The 16,466-nt window shown below is 41.6% G+C and overlaps 2 protein-coding genes across 3 annotated transcripts in view; one reads left to right on the forward strand and one right to left on the reverse strand.

The window, feature by feature from the left end:
• LOC109957395 (actin filament-associated protein 1-like 2) overlaps positions 1–7,690 on the reverse strand; it is a 14,483-nt gene extending 6,793 nt beyond the window's left edge. For both annotated transcript variants that reach the window (XM_020595262.1, XM_020595261.1), the window contains exons 1-4: positions 7,545–7,690; positions 1,897–2,031; positions 1,541–1,618; positions 1,019–1,080 (exon numbers count right to left, since the gene is read on the reverse strand). In XM_020595262.1, coding sequence (XP_020450918.1) covers positions 1,019–1,080; positions 1,541–1,618; positions 1,897–2,031; positions 7,545–7,626 — 357 coding nt within the window. In that variant the 5' untranslated portion in view covers positions 7,627–7,690. The remainder of the gene's footprint in view (positions 1–1,018; positions 1,081–1,540; positions 1,619–1,896; positions 2,032–7,544) is intronic.
• Positions 7,691–8,488: 798 nt separating this feature from the next.
• LOC109957369 (ras-related protein Rab-14-like) lies at positions 8,489–15,071 on the forward strand. Its single transcript, XM_020595207.1, has 8 exons — positions 8,489–8,622; positions 9,092–9,150; positions 10,076–10,129; positions 11,156–11,333; positions 11,521–11,587; positions 12,356–12,443; positions 12,529–12,559; positions 13,447–15,071. Exons 2-8 carry the CDS (start codon positions 9,099–9,101, stop codon positions 13,622–13,624), a joined length of 648 nt encoding a protein of 215 aa, XP_020450863.1. The 5' UTR covers positions 8,489–8,622; positions 9,092–9,098; the 3' UTR covers positions 13,625–15,071.
• Positions 15,072–16,466: the final 1,395 nt, after the last annotated feature.

Here is a 16,466-nt window from a genome sequence, read left to right on the forward strand (position 1 = left end):
ACACACACACACACACACACACACACACACACACACACACACACACACACACACACACCAAGTCTCTGCCGTCTACTCCCAAACCTCAGGAGGACTCGGTCTGTCATTACCAAGCCACATCACAGAGCAGCCTCCTCCTCCTCCTCCTGTTCTCTCTCTGTTACTACTTCTGGATCCAAATCATGTTAAAAACTCTTTTTTCTTTCCGACCACGTTTGTTCAACCTCAAGAAGAAAAATCAGGAGGTGAAGAAGTGAAGGATCAAACACACACATCAACAGAAAGAAACCGACATGGGGTTTCTTGTTTGTTTTGTTGCGGTAGAGGACGCTCCTGTGTTTCCATCCCACACTAAAGCAACGGTTCGAGCAGAGACTGGCCTTCAGCAGCTGGATGTTATTTTAAATAGAGCTCCAAATAGTTGATGCTGCATTTTACTGGTAACCCACATTTCTGTAAATGCTCAGAGTTCAACCTGGGTTCGTGTTGGCAAACTTCACACAGCCTTATTCACTGACACGCAGCTCAACACAACAGTTAAACTCGCGTCTAGAAAAATCTAAAACACTAGAGCCACGTCTCAGGATCAACTCCAGAACCATGTCTCTCTGTGGACAAGCTTAGTGTGAGGCCATGTTTGTGAAGACATTTCTACACTGTGAGGACGTGTTGTTTGGTCCTCACCACTTCAGATTAGGGGTCAGGTTAGAGCCAGGTTTATGTTAGGGTATTGTTGGCATTAGGCAGTTGTGAGGGTGAGGGGGTTCAGTGAAGTACGCCTTAGTTTGGATGATTTTTTTGCACATGTCTAGAGGTGGTTAAAGTTAGTGGGCTGATTTGGTGACCCTTGTGTGTTTCCTAAGGTGGTGGGGGTTAGGCCATAATCCTTTTAGGGTTAACCTGTTAAGCTTAGCTAAAAGGTCCAGGGTGATCAAGGGGTTAGGGACTAGTGGATGTATTATGTCAGCGAGAGTCCTCACAAGGACAGAAGTACAAACATGTGTAAGTGGTGACTCACCCCGTTCCTCAGCCACACAGACGAGTTCTGCTGTGAGAGCAGCTCAGACGACCGGACACTTTCTGGGTAAACCAAGAGAGACGTATCAGATACCAGACTGTCGTTCATAAGACCTACAGCCATCTATATATTCCCAATACTTTCCAGCAGAATACAGTGGTAATCCCATCTGATATAATTAATTTACTTAATGCCCGTGGACTCACATCAGCAGACAGTCCAACAGCACTATTAATATTAAAGAAAATTTTCATGAGTTTTGTAAATGAAACGTAAAACTTTCTAAGGTGCTTTGTCAGAGGAACCGTCCGTCCCATTTCAGCTCTTTTTAAGACTTTTAAATTACATCACTACGACTTTTTTTTCACTTTGACATAAGTGTGTATCTTGTGTAGACGATTACCAATAAAATAAAATACTATAAAAATCTTTAATTAATGATTTTTAATCTTGAAACTAAACATTAAAGCCTGTTGAGCTTTCCACCATCGTAGGAGTTTTAAGTTCAGCATTAGAGCGTACCTGTCCCAGGTGTGTCCAACCGCTCGTTGCTAGGAGACAGTGATGGACAGCTCATGATCATGTACTCAGCATCCTCCACTGGAAACACAACACACAGTTAAAGCTTATGATTATAGCACATCTCATACACAGAGACAAAGTGTTTTACATCCTGTGTTAAAAACATGATGCAGGAAAAAGCACAAAGACATTAAAATGCCACTAGAAGAAGAGAAAAGGTCATTAAATACAGGAATGGGGCGAGACATTCATGGTGCGTATTTAAGATTTGTTCAGAGCAGGACAGAGTACTGGGGGCAGTCCAGGCAGTAAAAGTAGAAGTATTATTTGTAGTAGTGTTGTAGTAGTGGTATTACCGGGGGTGTCGTGTGTCTGCAGCGTGGACAGCAGCTCGGAGATGGATTTCTTCTGGGCCTGAGCGATATAACTCAGGTTCTCTGAGTCCAGAACAGACAGGAAGGACTGCAGGTCCCAGATCAGCCTGGCCAGCACTAGAGACGGACGAACCGACAGGTGAACAGGAGGAAGTAGTCAGGTACCAAAGTAAAGGTACTAGTATAACTCTTTAAAAATACTTCATTACAGCTTCTGTACTGAAAATATTAGTTAAGTGATAAATGTCAGGAAAGTGTACTTTATCATAAAAGTATCATAAGTATCATAAGTAAAAGTCCTCAGCTCTCTCTCTCTCTCTCTCTCTCTCTCTCTCACACACACACACACACACACATAGCATACGAAGTGTTATTAGAATAGCATGTTGAAGTTAATTCGTGTTTTCTGTGTCAGCTTTCAGTGATTCATGATGAGGGGAAGAAGTAAATTGTCTGAAATCCAGAAACTATGAACTGGTTGTTTAATGTCAAAGTTCAGATGCTGTTGGGTTGTCTCAGTTTTCTCTGTGTTTAATCTCTTCATGAGCTTTGTGTGCACAATCTTGGTAATGGCTGTTAGATAAATGCACTCATGAAGTGTAAGACAAATAGAAAGACTAAAATACATTTACTACTAAATTGCATGGTATTATTAGATTTTTTTAAGATAAGATTTTTTTGACCAATGCATTTATTGTTTGGTTTGTAAACTGAAAGGAAATTGTGAGTCCATCTCTATTATCCGGAGTTGTACAGTGACGTCAATGGGCGTCTGTTCTGTCTCAGCAATAGCTCAGTTTACTGCGATTTAAGATGAAGAGAGCTCTACGTCGTCACCTCCGAAAAGCTGAAACCATGACACTTCTTGGCATTAACACAATGACATAAACTATTTATAACAATTATTTAAAGAACTGACCAATCAACAAACTGGTTCATGTCAGATTTTATTCTGGTTGGTAGCATTTTAAAGTTAATCTCTGTTTGTAAAGTAACTGTAACTATGGCTGTTAAATAAATGCAGAGGAGTGGAATAAATATACCTAGTTACTTTCCACTGTCTGTTCAGCCTCGGTATCAGGCTTTAATCTTCACTGGCAGTGAAACAACAGATGACCAAACAGGGTTTATCAGAGGCTAATGTGAGTCATCCTGTGTTGATGGAGGATTCCAGCAGCGTTACTCTCTCACTATCTGTCTCTATCAAAAACTCAAGAGTATTTCTCTTCCTTCATGTCTTTAATGTTTAACTCATGGACAGTGTTGTTCTCAACTTTGAAGCCAGTGACACGAACTGAGCTGAAGCAGTTAGCATGTTAGCACATTAGCATGTTTCCTGTGATGCCAAATTCATATTTGGTCAAAACCAAGTTCTGATCACAAACTGCTTTTTGACATTTGTTTATCCTGACATAAGTTATTATGAAAAGGAATGTTTAATGTGACCAGAGTAGAAAAGTAACTAAATACATTTACTCAGTGCTGAACTTACAAGTACATTTTTAAGGTATCTGTACTTTACTTGAGTATTTCCATGTTCTTCTACTTCTTACTTGGACCTCAAATATTTTACCTTTTAGTGGACTACATGTATTTGAAATCTTTGGTTGCTTGTCAGAATTAGATTACATTACATTTTTTACTTTTGTGTTACATTTTTTAAAGTTTAAAATGTTTTAAAACAGTTTGCTCAGAAGCAGAACGGATTTAAATGGACAGTTTGTCGTCAGCTGGTTGATGACATAAAACAGTCATAAAGTCGGTCTGTGTTTACGCTATGAATGAAGCTGTTGTCTCGCTCTCTCTCAATGAATACAGACTGTGTTGTCACTTCTGAAGCATAAACAGCTGAAAGGTGGATAAAAGACGATTATTCGCCCTCATACACAGATAAAAGTACAGTATGAACAACACGTGCTTTATCTATATCTCAGTTTATCAAAATATAAATACTGATGTGAATGGGAAAACAATTTAAAGTCAACAGATTTACAAAATGCTCCGTTCTCAGCAGCTACATCAGAGAATGAGTCTGTACTTATGATAAAACTAACATGTTCTGGTAACGTGTGAATGACACTGAACCGACTACACCTGTGCAGGTAAAGTTTCCCATCACAAGTGTTCAGATGTTCTGACCTTCACATGTGGAGCGATGTGACAGGATAAACACTGATAAGCTGCTAATGTTTAACACAGAATAAAGACGGCGTGAGTTACATCACCTGTAAAACCTGATGTTCGGGAACTAAAGGTCAGGACACCGGACGTTTTTGTAGGCCCGGTGTTTGTCTGCGTTTCTTATTGGAGCCTCTTAAAGGCTACTACTACACAGTTGGTGTGCACGGCTGGGTTCATGCACGTATGTAACTAACATACATGGTGGAAAGTGTGTTTCTGTCCTGAACTCTTTGTGACTGGGCTGGTTTCCTGTTGTTGTCTGGAGCTGTAGTGGATTATCTGAATTATCATCAGAGGGAGGGAAAATGTCGAAAATGTGGAGGACACCGTCCGAACAGGCAGCGATTGTGTCTGCGCTCCATTCAGACGCACAGAGCGAGTCCATTCACTCCGAGCTGAGTGGGAGATGAAGGTTAAATGTTTCACATTAACTCCTCTCTGCTGGATTTAAGGATCTCGCAGCTCTGCTCATCAGCCTGCTGCTGTTTTAAGCATCGAGCTGTACATACCCCACACACCCACAGCACACCGACGACAACAGGACGACACTGTGCTGCCGAGAAAACCGGCCCAGAGACTAAAGGACGGGCTAAAACGTGACGTGGTGTCCCAGGAGACACACTGCTGCTGGACCGACAGGGACAGGGAGTGTGTGTGTGACTGAACGCTGCTTATCTGTCCATCAACATTACTTCCGGTCTCTGGCTTTGATGCAGCAGGAAACACAGCGAGTGACGTCCACTGTCCATATGTACTGTATGTGGACAGATAAAGTCAGTCAGTGTAGAAAAGGTTCGGAGCTACAACAACAACATTAAACAAAAGCCAAAACCACAGCAGTGGTAGCAGGGCTGCAGTCTCCCTCGGCCTCGTCAGCTGCACGTGGAACCGACGCCTTTACGGTTTGTTTTCACAGTTATAACACAAAACCAACGAATGCCTGTTAATAATGATAAAGTAACTGATAAGAACGATTTATTCACAGTAAAAGCAGAAATAAAACCCAGGGATATTAAAGCTGCCTTCATGTGTTGTGTCCATTGTTTTTGTCTCTATTTTCATTTTTATGTAACACTAGTATATTTATGTTTATTTACAGTATGAGGTGCTGATCAAAACCAGAGATTACAAAGAAACCAAAAACCTATGTTAACCTGACATATAAACCAACCTGCATACATTAAATACAGTAGAGACTTAAATAAGATTTACAGTAAAGAAAAAACACATCATCGGCAGAAATGTTATAGAAGAGAAGAACTGTCGGTGTTAGCTTTAAATACGAACACAGCTCAGGTTTTGTTCTGTCTGTTTGTTACAGTCCTTTTCAGAGTTTAAATGAATAATTTCTAAAATAGAAATAAGTTTGTCTCGTCCTGTTTTACACAAACCTCTCAGACAGTTTCATGTAAATCACTTCAGTCTGACCCCAGGGTTATGTAACTAAATACCTAACTATCAATAAACTGAAACTGGCTGGACAGTGGGCAGCGCCAACTGGGGACTGCATGAACGTTGTTGAATCAGTGATACAATCATCACAGGGGATTTTATTACTGGCACTTTGACTTAAGTAAAATAAACAAGTTAATGAATAAATAAAATAATCGGATTGCGATGGACTGGCGACCTGTCCAGGGTGTACTCTGCCTCTCGCCCACAGCTGGCTGGTATTGGCTCCAGCCCCCCGTGACCCCGTTTGGGATGGGGCGGTATTGAAAATGGATAAATGGATAAAGCAAACGGAGTTCTCCGCTGCTGTTTTAATAAGTTTTTATCTGATGACAAACTCTGTGACTGTTATTTCCTTTGGCTGGTGCGCTTTGAATTTTCACACATTTCTCACTGTAGATGTTTCTTTTTGTGATGTTTGTGCCAACGGCAGCTTGAAACTGGACCAGAGAGAAAGAGACCAGGCTGCTGAACGTGTGTGTGTCAGTTCCTGTGTAATTTAGTGAGTTAAGCTGCTTTACCATGAAAACCAAACCCTCAAATTAGCAGAAAGATGGGATTCTTCCAATGTGTGTGTGTGTGTGTGTGTGTGTGTGTGTGTGTGCATGTGTGTTACAAGGAGCAGCTTTCTCTTTCATCCTCCAGATAGTAAATATAGATCAGCAGAAACATTTACATTACTGAGCTGCTGTTTCCCCAAACTGACCCAACCCCAGTCGACCATTCAGCAGCACGCCCAGCCATCTCACCACTAACCCATAAACCACTGACCAGTCACACACACCAGTTACTGACCAGTTACTGATTTGTCACTGACCGACCACTAAGACCCAAGATGGAAAAGAGCAGACTGCTCCTTTAAGTTAGTGCCTGTCGCACTGTGTAGTCACAAACCTAAAGTTCAGGGGCAGTAATGGGAGAAAAATGCTGAAATCACCGATCGCAGTCTGAATGTAAACAACCCATTAGCTCAGTTTTCAGAGGACGGCCGGAGGAGGAAGTGATGATGATGAGGAGGGATGATGGAGGAGGACAGGCGGGTATTCCCGATCCCGTAGTTAACATACCATCAGTGTGATAAAGAGTCCACACAGAGATGGGCGCTGCTCAGTGCTACAGTCCAGACTACCACAGCCAACTACTGCCAGTCCCCTTCCTGTCCCCAGCCCTACAGCCGTGGTTCCCACCTGGAGTCATGTCTCCAAGACCCTACTCCCAAATATTTCAGGAGGGTGCACAGATGAAGTTGGTCTAGTCACTTGTGCTGTGACTGGGCCATTTGTCTGTAAAAGCCACATGTTACACTACAACAGTGTATCAGTGCTGTGACGCTGGTGACGGAGGCTGAGGCTATAAACTGTAACAAAACTTCATTTTTCTTAAAGAAATAACAACACGCACCATACAATCTACTGTAGAACTTAAACATAAAACAGAAGAAATTCCACACTCAGACCTGATAGTTTACGTTTTGCACCATGTTATTTTGTATGTGAACCAAAACTGCACCTGCTGACATCTGAATATATCCCATCTGATGTTAATTTCACAGGATATTACATGTGAATTTCTTTTTCCAAAGCACAATGCATTAAACCACAGTGAGCAACTGATTTAGGAATTTATTGAGCCATTAAAAAAAATAAAATATATGAAAATATCATGAATGTGCATGTGTTGAACATCAAGAAAAGTGCATGCACCTACCTACACGCATCTTGACATTAGGTGCGTAGGTCAACATACAGTGCTAATGACAAAACAACATGTAGCCTGCACGCTGACTGAATGCTCCAAAAATGGTGCTTATTCAGGCCAATTAAGCCTCTTGTGTTAAACATCCAAAACATAATTCACATGTGACTTGTAAGGAAACTGTTGATAGTGTTGACATATCAACAGTGTTGATCTCGTTTAGTTTGTTTCAGGACTAAAGTGCTTTTCTATAAGTAGTTCTTTAGGATTTCTGTTGCTGCATTATAATGTGAGCACTGTACCTTTTTGTTTGTCCATGTTTGTCGGTTGTTTCAGTAGCTGCTGATCCGGAGTCTGATACCTCATCTGAAGAATCCTAACCATCCAAACAGCAGAGTTCCTCCTGTTTCTCCTCAGTAAACTCCCACTGCTCTGTGGATGAGGGAGCCTGAACTCTGATGGTCGAGCTCTGCCTCCATGTGACATCAGCACATGAGGGAGGAGAGAGAGGACGAACCCACACTCATCATGCATGAACAGTCGAAAACAGCATCCACACACAATCAAACTTCAAGTTAAACCAGTTTCATCTGCATATGTCTTATTATTTCATAAGTAATAGTCTGTTTCTCTTTTTATCAACAAATCCCATGTGTGACCCAGACCAGCACTCAGTGCCTCTTATTATCAAGGCCTGATACACAGACGACAGAGTTCTTCAATGTCTACACACTTTGGGTGGTACATTTAACTTTAAATGGATAAAATCTCCACTGTTGCCCATTAGTCTACATTCAGTATAATGACCACGTGAAAACGTGGTTTTAGAATTTGTTGCATTTAATGAAAATCGAAAACTGAGATCTCTCTCTGACCTCCCTGTCCCCCCAGAACAGGATGCTGGTACCACCATGTCCATAAAAATCATGTTTTCTTTCTGTAATCGTGTTACTGTCTGTACATCCATGGACACACTGCAAACAGGAGCTGAGCACTAATTCAGCATCATTTTCATAGCATCATTGTAACAAAAATGTAAAAAAAAAAGTAAGCAAATCAGGGCGCAAGACAAAGAATAATAGAAGTGACAACATCTACTCTAACATTGACTTGAACAGACAAGATTAAGGCTTTAAAACCATTCAGTGAACACGATGTTGCTCCTAATCAGTCATTGACATAATGTTATTGTCCACAAGGTGGCGGTAGAAACCTGTACATCTTGCGATGTTACCGCTTTTCTTCGCCAGAGAAGAAGAGTTACGGAAGAGGGTGGAGGTTTTCTGACGGCTCAGCAGGCTAACCACTTAACAAAGATAACTCTCAGCCTAAGCAGCAGTTTAATCGGGTTTACATCTTAGATAGTCTCACGGACCGAAGGTAAAGCATCAGGATATACAACATACACTGTTTGTCTGGTTTGTTATTGGACGGTTTTTGTTCTGAGTCTTATTAAAAGTGGCCTCTCGCTGTTAGCAAGGCGTAGATAGAGCTGCAGCTGTTAGCCGGTTAGCTGCGGAGCTAAGCTAACGTAAGGGATTCAGGGGTTTTCTCAGGGAGGGAAGTCAGCTGACGGAGTTTACTACTTCTGCTAAATGTGACTGCTTCCACCCTGCCTGGCTGTCACGGTGTTTAAAGCTACATGCTGAAGCTCAGATCGGTGTTTATCATTAGCTGTCTGTTAGCCTAGCTAGCTGCTTTTGTTTGTCCACTAAACGGTTTTTGTTCAGGTTGTGTGAACGCAGATTAAAGGGAGTCGGAGTGAGCTCAGACAGGGTGTGGACTCCGTTTAACCCACACCTTGTTTGGTTTAAACGAAACGTGCCCTCCTGTTTTTGCCTCCTCACAGTATCAAGATGACGGCCGCACCTTACAACTACTCCTACATCTTTAAATACATCATCATCGGTGAGTAACACGGTCTGATTTATTACTGCTGGAGCAAACACTCAGGCTTTTACTTTGCTAAGTAAAAGTACTAATACCACACTGTGAAAATACTCCGTTACTGCAATGAAAATGTTACTTATGTAGATACATGTAAGCATAATGAGATAAATGGACGTAAAGTATCGACAGTAAAAATACCTAGTGCAGAAAAAGTGAGCCTGCTATATGTCATATTATTAAGTTATTATTACTTGTGTGCTAATGTAAAAGCAGCATTTACAGTTGGTTGAGGTGGAACTCTTTTTTTATCATATAGGACTGCAACTAAAATCCAGTTGAATTGTCTTCAGGCATAAAAACAAGTTGTAGAAACTGAGTTCTTCTTACACGGTTCATTGTATGTCCCATAGAAAACAGAATAAAAGATTTCCTCTTCCTGGACTTGTATCAGTGTGAACAGGATGTGTCCACATGTGACAATGTGCAGTAAATGCAAGTTCTCATATTAGAACACAGCAGTGTGTGTATTACTGCTGTTTTCAGTAGTACAGACTTGTTACCCAATACTGCGCCCTGTATGTACCAGTATTTGCAGAAATACTCAATGACATGTATTTCTCCATCTGTCCACTCTGTCCCATTGTTATTCCCTCATTTCCAGTGGTGGAAGAAATATTAAGATATTTGATAAAGTAAACAAATAGAGGCTGGTGATCGGAACATAAACGTCTGGAGTCAGTACATTGTCCAGGAGAGTCCTGTGTTTAGGAACGTTGAAGGAAGCTTTGGAGTGGTAGTTTCACAGCAGAGTAAAATACTCCTCTAACCCGTTCACCCACTGCGACATCACCGATTTAAAAGGAGTGAAGTGACCAGACTTTAACTCACAGCGTCATTCTGACCTTGTGTTTTTACTGTGATTGTCCTTTGTCTTTCTCTCCAGGTGACATGGGAGTTGGGAAGTCCTGTCTGTTGCATCAGTTCACAGAGAAAAAATGTGAGCTTTCTTGTCTTCTTCCTTTTAATCTCCTCTGCTGTTCTCCAACTCAGTTTGCTCTGAGGCAGCAGCATTTTACAGGCCTGTTTCTGTGTCTCTGCTGCCATCTTGGCTGGGTCACTATCGAAAAAGAAATTTAATCTCAACAAGGCTTTTACCTGGTTAAATAGGGGATGAATAAAAATAATAACCCAGTCGTGTAATGGGACTAAAACAGCCCATAATGCCAGAGAAGTTGCTTTATTTCCACATACTGATTATAGTCTGCTCTAGAGCTGCAATAATTAGTCAATCAAAACAGAAGTAATTGACAACTATTTAATAGCCAGATAAATGTGTTAGTCAATTTCCAAGTAAACTGGGAGGCATTTTAGTTTCTCAGGTACTGGAATTTGATATTTTTCTTTGTTATATGTGGTAATAAACTGAATATATTTTGGCTTTACACTGCTGGTTGGACAACGTGGACATTTTTCACTTTTTTGAGCCATTTTAAAGACAAGATGACAAATTGAGATGCAATGGACAGATTAATCAATACTGAAAATAATTGCTACAAGTTTCTGGTGTATGTGCCATGTGGGCAACTTTCAGGAGGAGAACAGGTGCCATGTTGTAATCTGGTATCCAGCTCTTGCAGTACGTTCGTGGTACAAACGCTGAGTTTTATGACATTGATGCAGAAACAGTTTTTAATGTGGAGATCTGATCTGTGTAATAAAAACAAGTATAAAGATAGAAAATGACCACAAAGAGAAAACAGCTGTAGAAACACACAAAACAAGTACAACTAGACACAAAATGACAACATAAAGACAGAAAACAACCACAAAGAGTTCATGTCAGTCTGGGAGTTTGGCTCCTTTGTGGCAGGGCTGGGGGCCTTTCACATGTCTGTGCCTGGGGGCTTGTTGCTCTGAATCAGGGTGACAGTATTTGTCCACCCTGTGTTGTTTTCAGTGCTAATATTTACAGTACACTCATAGTGATGTGTGTGTGTGTGTGTGTGTGTGTGTGTGCGCGCAGTCATGGCGGACTGTCCTCACACCATTGGGGTGGAGTTTGGGACGAGGATCATGGAGGTCCACGGTCAGAAGGTGAAGCTGCAGATCTGGGACACCGCTGGTCAGGAACGGTTCAGGGCTGTCACCAGGTCCTACTACAGGGGGGCTGCCGGGGCCCTCATGGTGTACGACATCACCAGGTACTGACGGGTGGAGGCTGGTTGGCGTCTAAACCCAGAATGTGCTGCTAAAATATAAATCTGGGAGAGAAATCCAGGATGACGCAGAGATAAGCACGGGTGTGGTTTGTGGGCTGTCATGGTTGTTTCAGATTAGCTCGATCTTTTTAAACGTATATCTGTGTCTCATTCCTGTGTTGGTGTGAAGGAGGAGTACTTATAACCACCTGAGCAGCTGGTTGACAGATGCCAGGAACCTGACCAACCCAAACACAGTGAGTGCTGACTTTCTCCCCAAATATACGAGTAAATATACTAATAGTACTTACTACCAAACACCCGTTGTTGGTTCAGGCTGCTGGGTAGACTGAGCAGCTCGACTGGATTTTACTCAAAAGCTGTTTACAACTATATGCTCTGTACTAGTTTGAGAATACTGCAGTATTGGTAATTGGTAGAAGTAAGAGACTAGCAGACAAAGTGTGGGATTAGGCGATATGCAGTACCTGTCAAACACGGGGACACACCTCATTCAGTGTTTTCCCCATTGGTTTCTGGTATTTTTTGCATTGTAGATTAACACCAAAGACATCAAAACAGCTGAGAAGGTTCCAAACCTTTACTTGGTACAGTTTGCCACAGCTGCTGTTTGCAGCATCTCATCCGTAAACCTCCACAGTCATTCTCTAGTATTTACTTTTGTTAGTTCATCCTGCTCCAGACTGAGGTTACACGTAGATGAAAATGCCACTGCAGCAGCAGTTACAGTCATCATAAAAACTATTCACCCCCTTTGGACGTTTTTGTTTTCTGCTTTTACAACAAAGAGAATTTAACTTGGCTTTTTCACAAAGATCAACAGAAAAAAGATCCTTTAATCTTAAAGTGATCACTGCAAAGGGATATGGATAAATTACAAATAACTGAATATGTATTATAGACATCTGAAAAATATTTAAACAATTGAACGTCCAGATGTCCCTGATGAAATCTTCCTCACAGACTCTCTGTGCACCAGTTGTTTACTAAACACTGTGTTTCAGGTGATCATTCTGATTGGTAACAAGGCCGACCTGGAGGCTCAGAGAGACGTGACATATGAAGAGGCCAAACAGTTTGCTGAGGAGAACGGTAAGCAGCGAAACATTCCTTTGTATATTCAGCTGAAAACCAGACATTAGACTGGTTCTGATTCCCGCTTCCTGTTTTTGACTAGGTTTGCTGTTTCTAGAGGCCAGCGCTAAGACGTAAGTACACACTGCTTTTTATTAGACAATCATCACGCCCACTACGTCATCGTGGTAGATTGCATCCCAGTAAAAACAGCAAATAAACCATTTAAATTGGAGTGTAGAAAATGCTGATATGTTAATATGTAAGTGTTTGTTAATTAAAGCCTTAACTGGACCCACGTCAGGGTCAGCATCCATTCATTAGAGTTGAATCTGAGCCAAAAGGTGGTGCAGACCTGTACCGAGGTAACACTGCTTAGAAAAACAGTTTGATACCTGTTTCAAAGTTATACTAATCAGAATATTAAAAATATAATTGAAAGCCAGTAGGCATGGTAAGGCCTAGAACTACCTACCATGTACATGAACATATTGATATTTACAGTATAAGCTGTCATTTTGAAATAGTTCCTAATAATATCAGTCATTAAATGTGACCTTGACTTTTATTTACAGTCCATATGTGAGTTTTCCATAAGGCCTGAGGTGGAGAACAGCACTGCTGGAGAGTTTCCAGACACTTTTTATTAAAACCACAAAACATTTTATAAGTAATGTTCCTGCCGAGGCAAGCCTGGTTTAACGACTTCAGGCCTTTGCAGGTATTATTCAAGACTTTTCCGAATGCTTCCAGAGTGACCACACAAGTGAACCAACAGCTCTGTGGAACAGTCTGAACGCAAACTGAACATCATCACCTTCATGAAGGAGGGTTTAATGCAGAACTGTGGGTCAGACTGACTTTGAGACACAGATTCTTAGTAAACTGATTACCACAGAAAAGTTATTTAAACAGTTGTAATGTTCTCAGTGCTTATGGCAGTAAAGCTTTAGGTCCTAAACATGTAAGAACTTTGCTGTTTGTTTGCACCTTGACTGTTTTGACGACGACTCCTCTCTAGAGGGGAGAACGTGGAGGAGGCCTTCTTGGAGGCGGCAAAGAGGATCTACCAGAACATCCAGGATGGCAGTCTGGACCTGAACGCTGCCGAGTCGGGAGTCCAGCATAAACCATCAGCACCGCAGGGAGGTCGCCTGAACACCGACAGCCAGCCGGCCAAAGAGGGCTGCAGCTGCTAACCACAGACAAGAACAACAGACCCATGAAACAGACAGACGGACGGACAGAGACAGATACATACACAGAGATCCATCTCCTCCAGGACTAACATGCAACATCTATCCAGAGTGAGTCAAATAGAATTTAGCTGGATTACATTTAACACAGCAGTGGCACAGTTGTCAGATCCAGACCTCAGTTCAGTGCCCAGAACATGCCTCAACCATCCTCCACCCAATCAAACATTTACCAGCTTTGGATAAGTCAGGACACCCTCAATGAATTCCCGAAACCCCAAACTCTCCAGACCTGTGGACCAGTTTTAAATTTGGGTCATTGTTGGACAATTCCCAAATCAGGACCATCCTAGACCTAAACTGGATTACTGTCTGCACAAAATGAATCCCTCTGCATAAGTTCTGACCACTTTTGCTCCACACTAAAACCACACTAGGTCGCATTCAGCTTATATCCAAACATACTTTAAACTCAGCCAGTGTGGACCATTCTGGTTTCAGAATAGGGCAGCCTTAAATCCATAATGGCCCTTTTCTCTAAGGCTGGACTACCCTCCGGACCCAGTCCTTTCTAAGTTTAGAGTGCCGTGGACCTAATTCAGGTAAACGTAGTCCAAATTTGAGACTTTCCTGGTCACAGATGTGAAACACAGAGAGACAAAAATGGATACAAGGTTCACAGTGGAGTCAACCCACAGCCCAGCAACTACATTTCCAGTAGGGTGCCCAGCATAGGACAACTCTAACCCGATCATCACACAATCCTTTTTTGAAGATTGGACCGCCCTCCCAGTGCGGAGCCTTGTCAGCCTAAATCAATCGGGGCTAGGTCAGATTCGGTTGCCCCTCAAATTGTCCCAAACACAAAACACCCGGATCCAAGGTCTGACCAACCTGCAGCCTATCTGATGTTTTCTCCACCAAAATGCAGATCGTACTAGTTCCAACATGGCATTGCTGTGGACACAGCCAGAGTGTGAACTAAAGCTTGATGCCCCTGGGTTCAAATTGAAACTGCCTTCACACTAAAGGTAGGTGAAGCTGGACTGTTCCAAGGCCAGAATATAGGACACTACCATACAGAACCTTTCCCAAGGCTGGGCCCAACTCAAACAAATGTAGCTCAAATTTTGAACGATCTTTATCCCAGGTGTGAAACACCCATGTCCCAGTGACAAATAAAGATGCAATCCTTGAATTCAGACAAGCCCAACTCTGGACATTCCTACAGATGGATTCAGAACCTTGGTTAAAGCCAGACAGCTCCCAGTCCAAATCAAAGACCTCTTCTGGGCCATATCTTCAAATTTAGCTGTAATCTGATCTGACTCGTTGGATTTCTGTTTAATATGTGTGTGATATCCCATCATTTGTTGTTCACTTGGAAAAGTCTTTAAAATTCTGGCTTCAAAACTATAAATTCTATCACAGAGTGGCCTGGACATCTAAACCTGCCTCTGGGATTTTTTCTTCACAGAAAACATTGTTTCCTCTGATAAAATGTCAGGTTTCCCTGACGAAGCACGCAGCCCTTTGAGCTGCCTCTTGGAAGACTTGGTCACATCAACATGCTTATTGTTGTTCTGGTTAAAAGCATGTCTGGAGACATTCCAGATGACTTTTACTGTCTTGACTGCAGTCCAGTCACCTCAAAAGGAGGGTAAAGTGATACTCTAGTGATTTTACACAGCAATCAGATTACTCGTTGGGCTTGGTACTGCTTAGCCCCTGAAAATACTCTACTTGTGTAATGTCTTAGGTCTGCAAAACTAACCCTCATAGACAGTATGTAGTTTGCAGGGTAGGCCTACTAAAAGAGGCTACTAAGTTGCTTTATGGAAATGGTAGGATCTGGTGTGTTTGGGTTTGGAGTGTACTAAAAGTCGGGATTTCTGCTTTAGTGTGACCGTTTGTTTTTGAATATGTCTTTCACAAGTTCCCCAGCTTAATCAAGTGCAATACTGAAAGCCTTACTGTGCTTTAAACGAGTCGCCAGGACACATCAAAATCACTGGAGCTCCTCTTTAGTCCAGACTAAAAATAGGGATTGGAGAAGATTGTAAAATGATGACAGATGATCTCAGTAGTCAAAGTTTCACACAAAAATGGACAAAGATATTTATACATGAAAAGCATTAATAAACACACGAGGTCTTCATTGGTTTAAAGTTTAGGACCTGATCCATAACGGACCTACCTGAATCCAACATGCATAAAAATACTGATTTTGGACCTGGGCCTACCTGGGTCAGGTGTCTAGGAACTAGGGATGGGACGATATGAATTTTTCTTGATACAGTTTGATTCAATCATGATGGAATTAAAAATTCAATGACAACAATGTATGACTAGCTGCAGAATGTTTGTACTTTATTCCTCTTCCCCCTTTTTCTAGCACTAGTTTGATTATGTAAAGAACAACCAGGTACAGTATATTGACTTACCTTCTGTTAGGCTATGTTGTTTACAAAAAATAAGAAGTTGCCGATGTATGGAGACCACATGCTATATAGACAAAACGATACTGTGACGTCTTTGTATTGTGATATATAACATTTCGATATATTGTCCCATCCCTACTAAACAACTACTGGACCCTTGAAGACCTCGAATAAACCTGTACACAAACAGGAGCCCCATCTCCACCCAGTAACCACACAACTTCACACCTTGACTTACCTGAACCAGAATGTCACTGCGGTCCCTTAGTGGATCACAAGTTCAGGGTAGATTATTATATTTAGCTATTTCTGCAATTGTTGAGCTTTTTTTTTTTTTATCAAATTGATTAATTATATTTTCAATGTCACAGTTCCCCCCAGTGGCATGTTAAGTTCATGTCAAT

Source organism: Monopterus albus, unplaced genomic scaffold, assembly GCF_001952655.1.
Source record: "Monopterus albus unplaced genomic scaffold, M_albus_1.0 scaffold26.1, whole genome shotgun sequence".
In the NCBI taxonomy this organism is placed as follows: domain Eukaryota; kingdom Metazoa; phylum Chordata; class Actinopteri; order Synbranchiformes; family Synbranchidae; genus Monopterus; species Monopterus albus.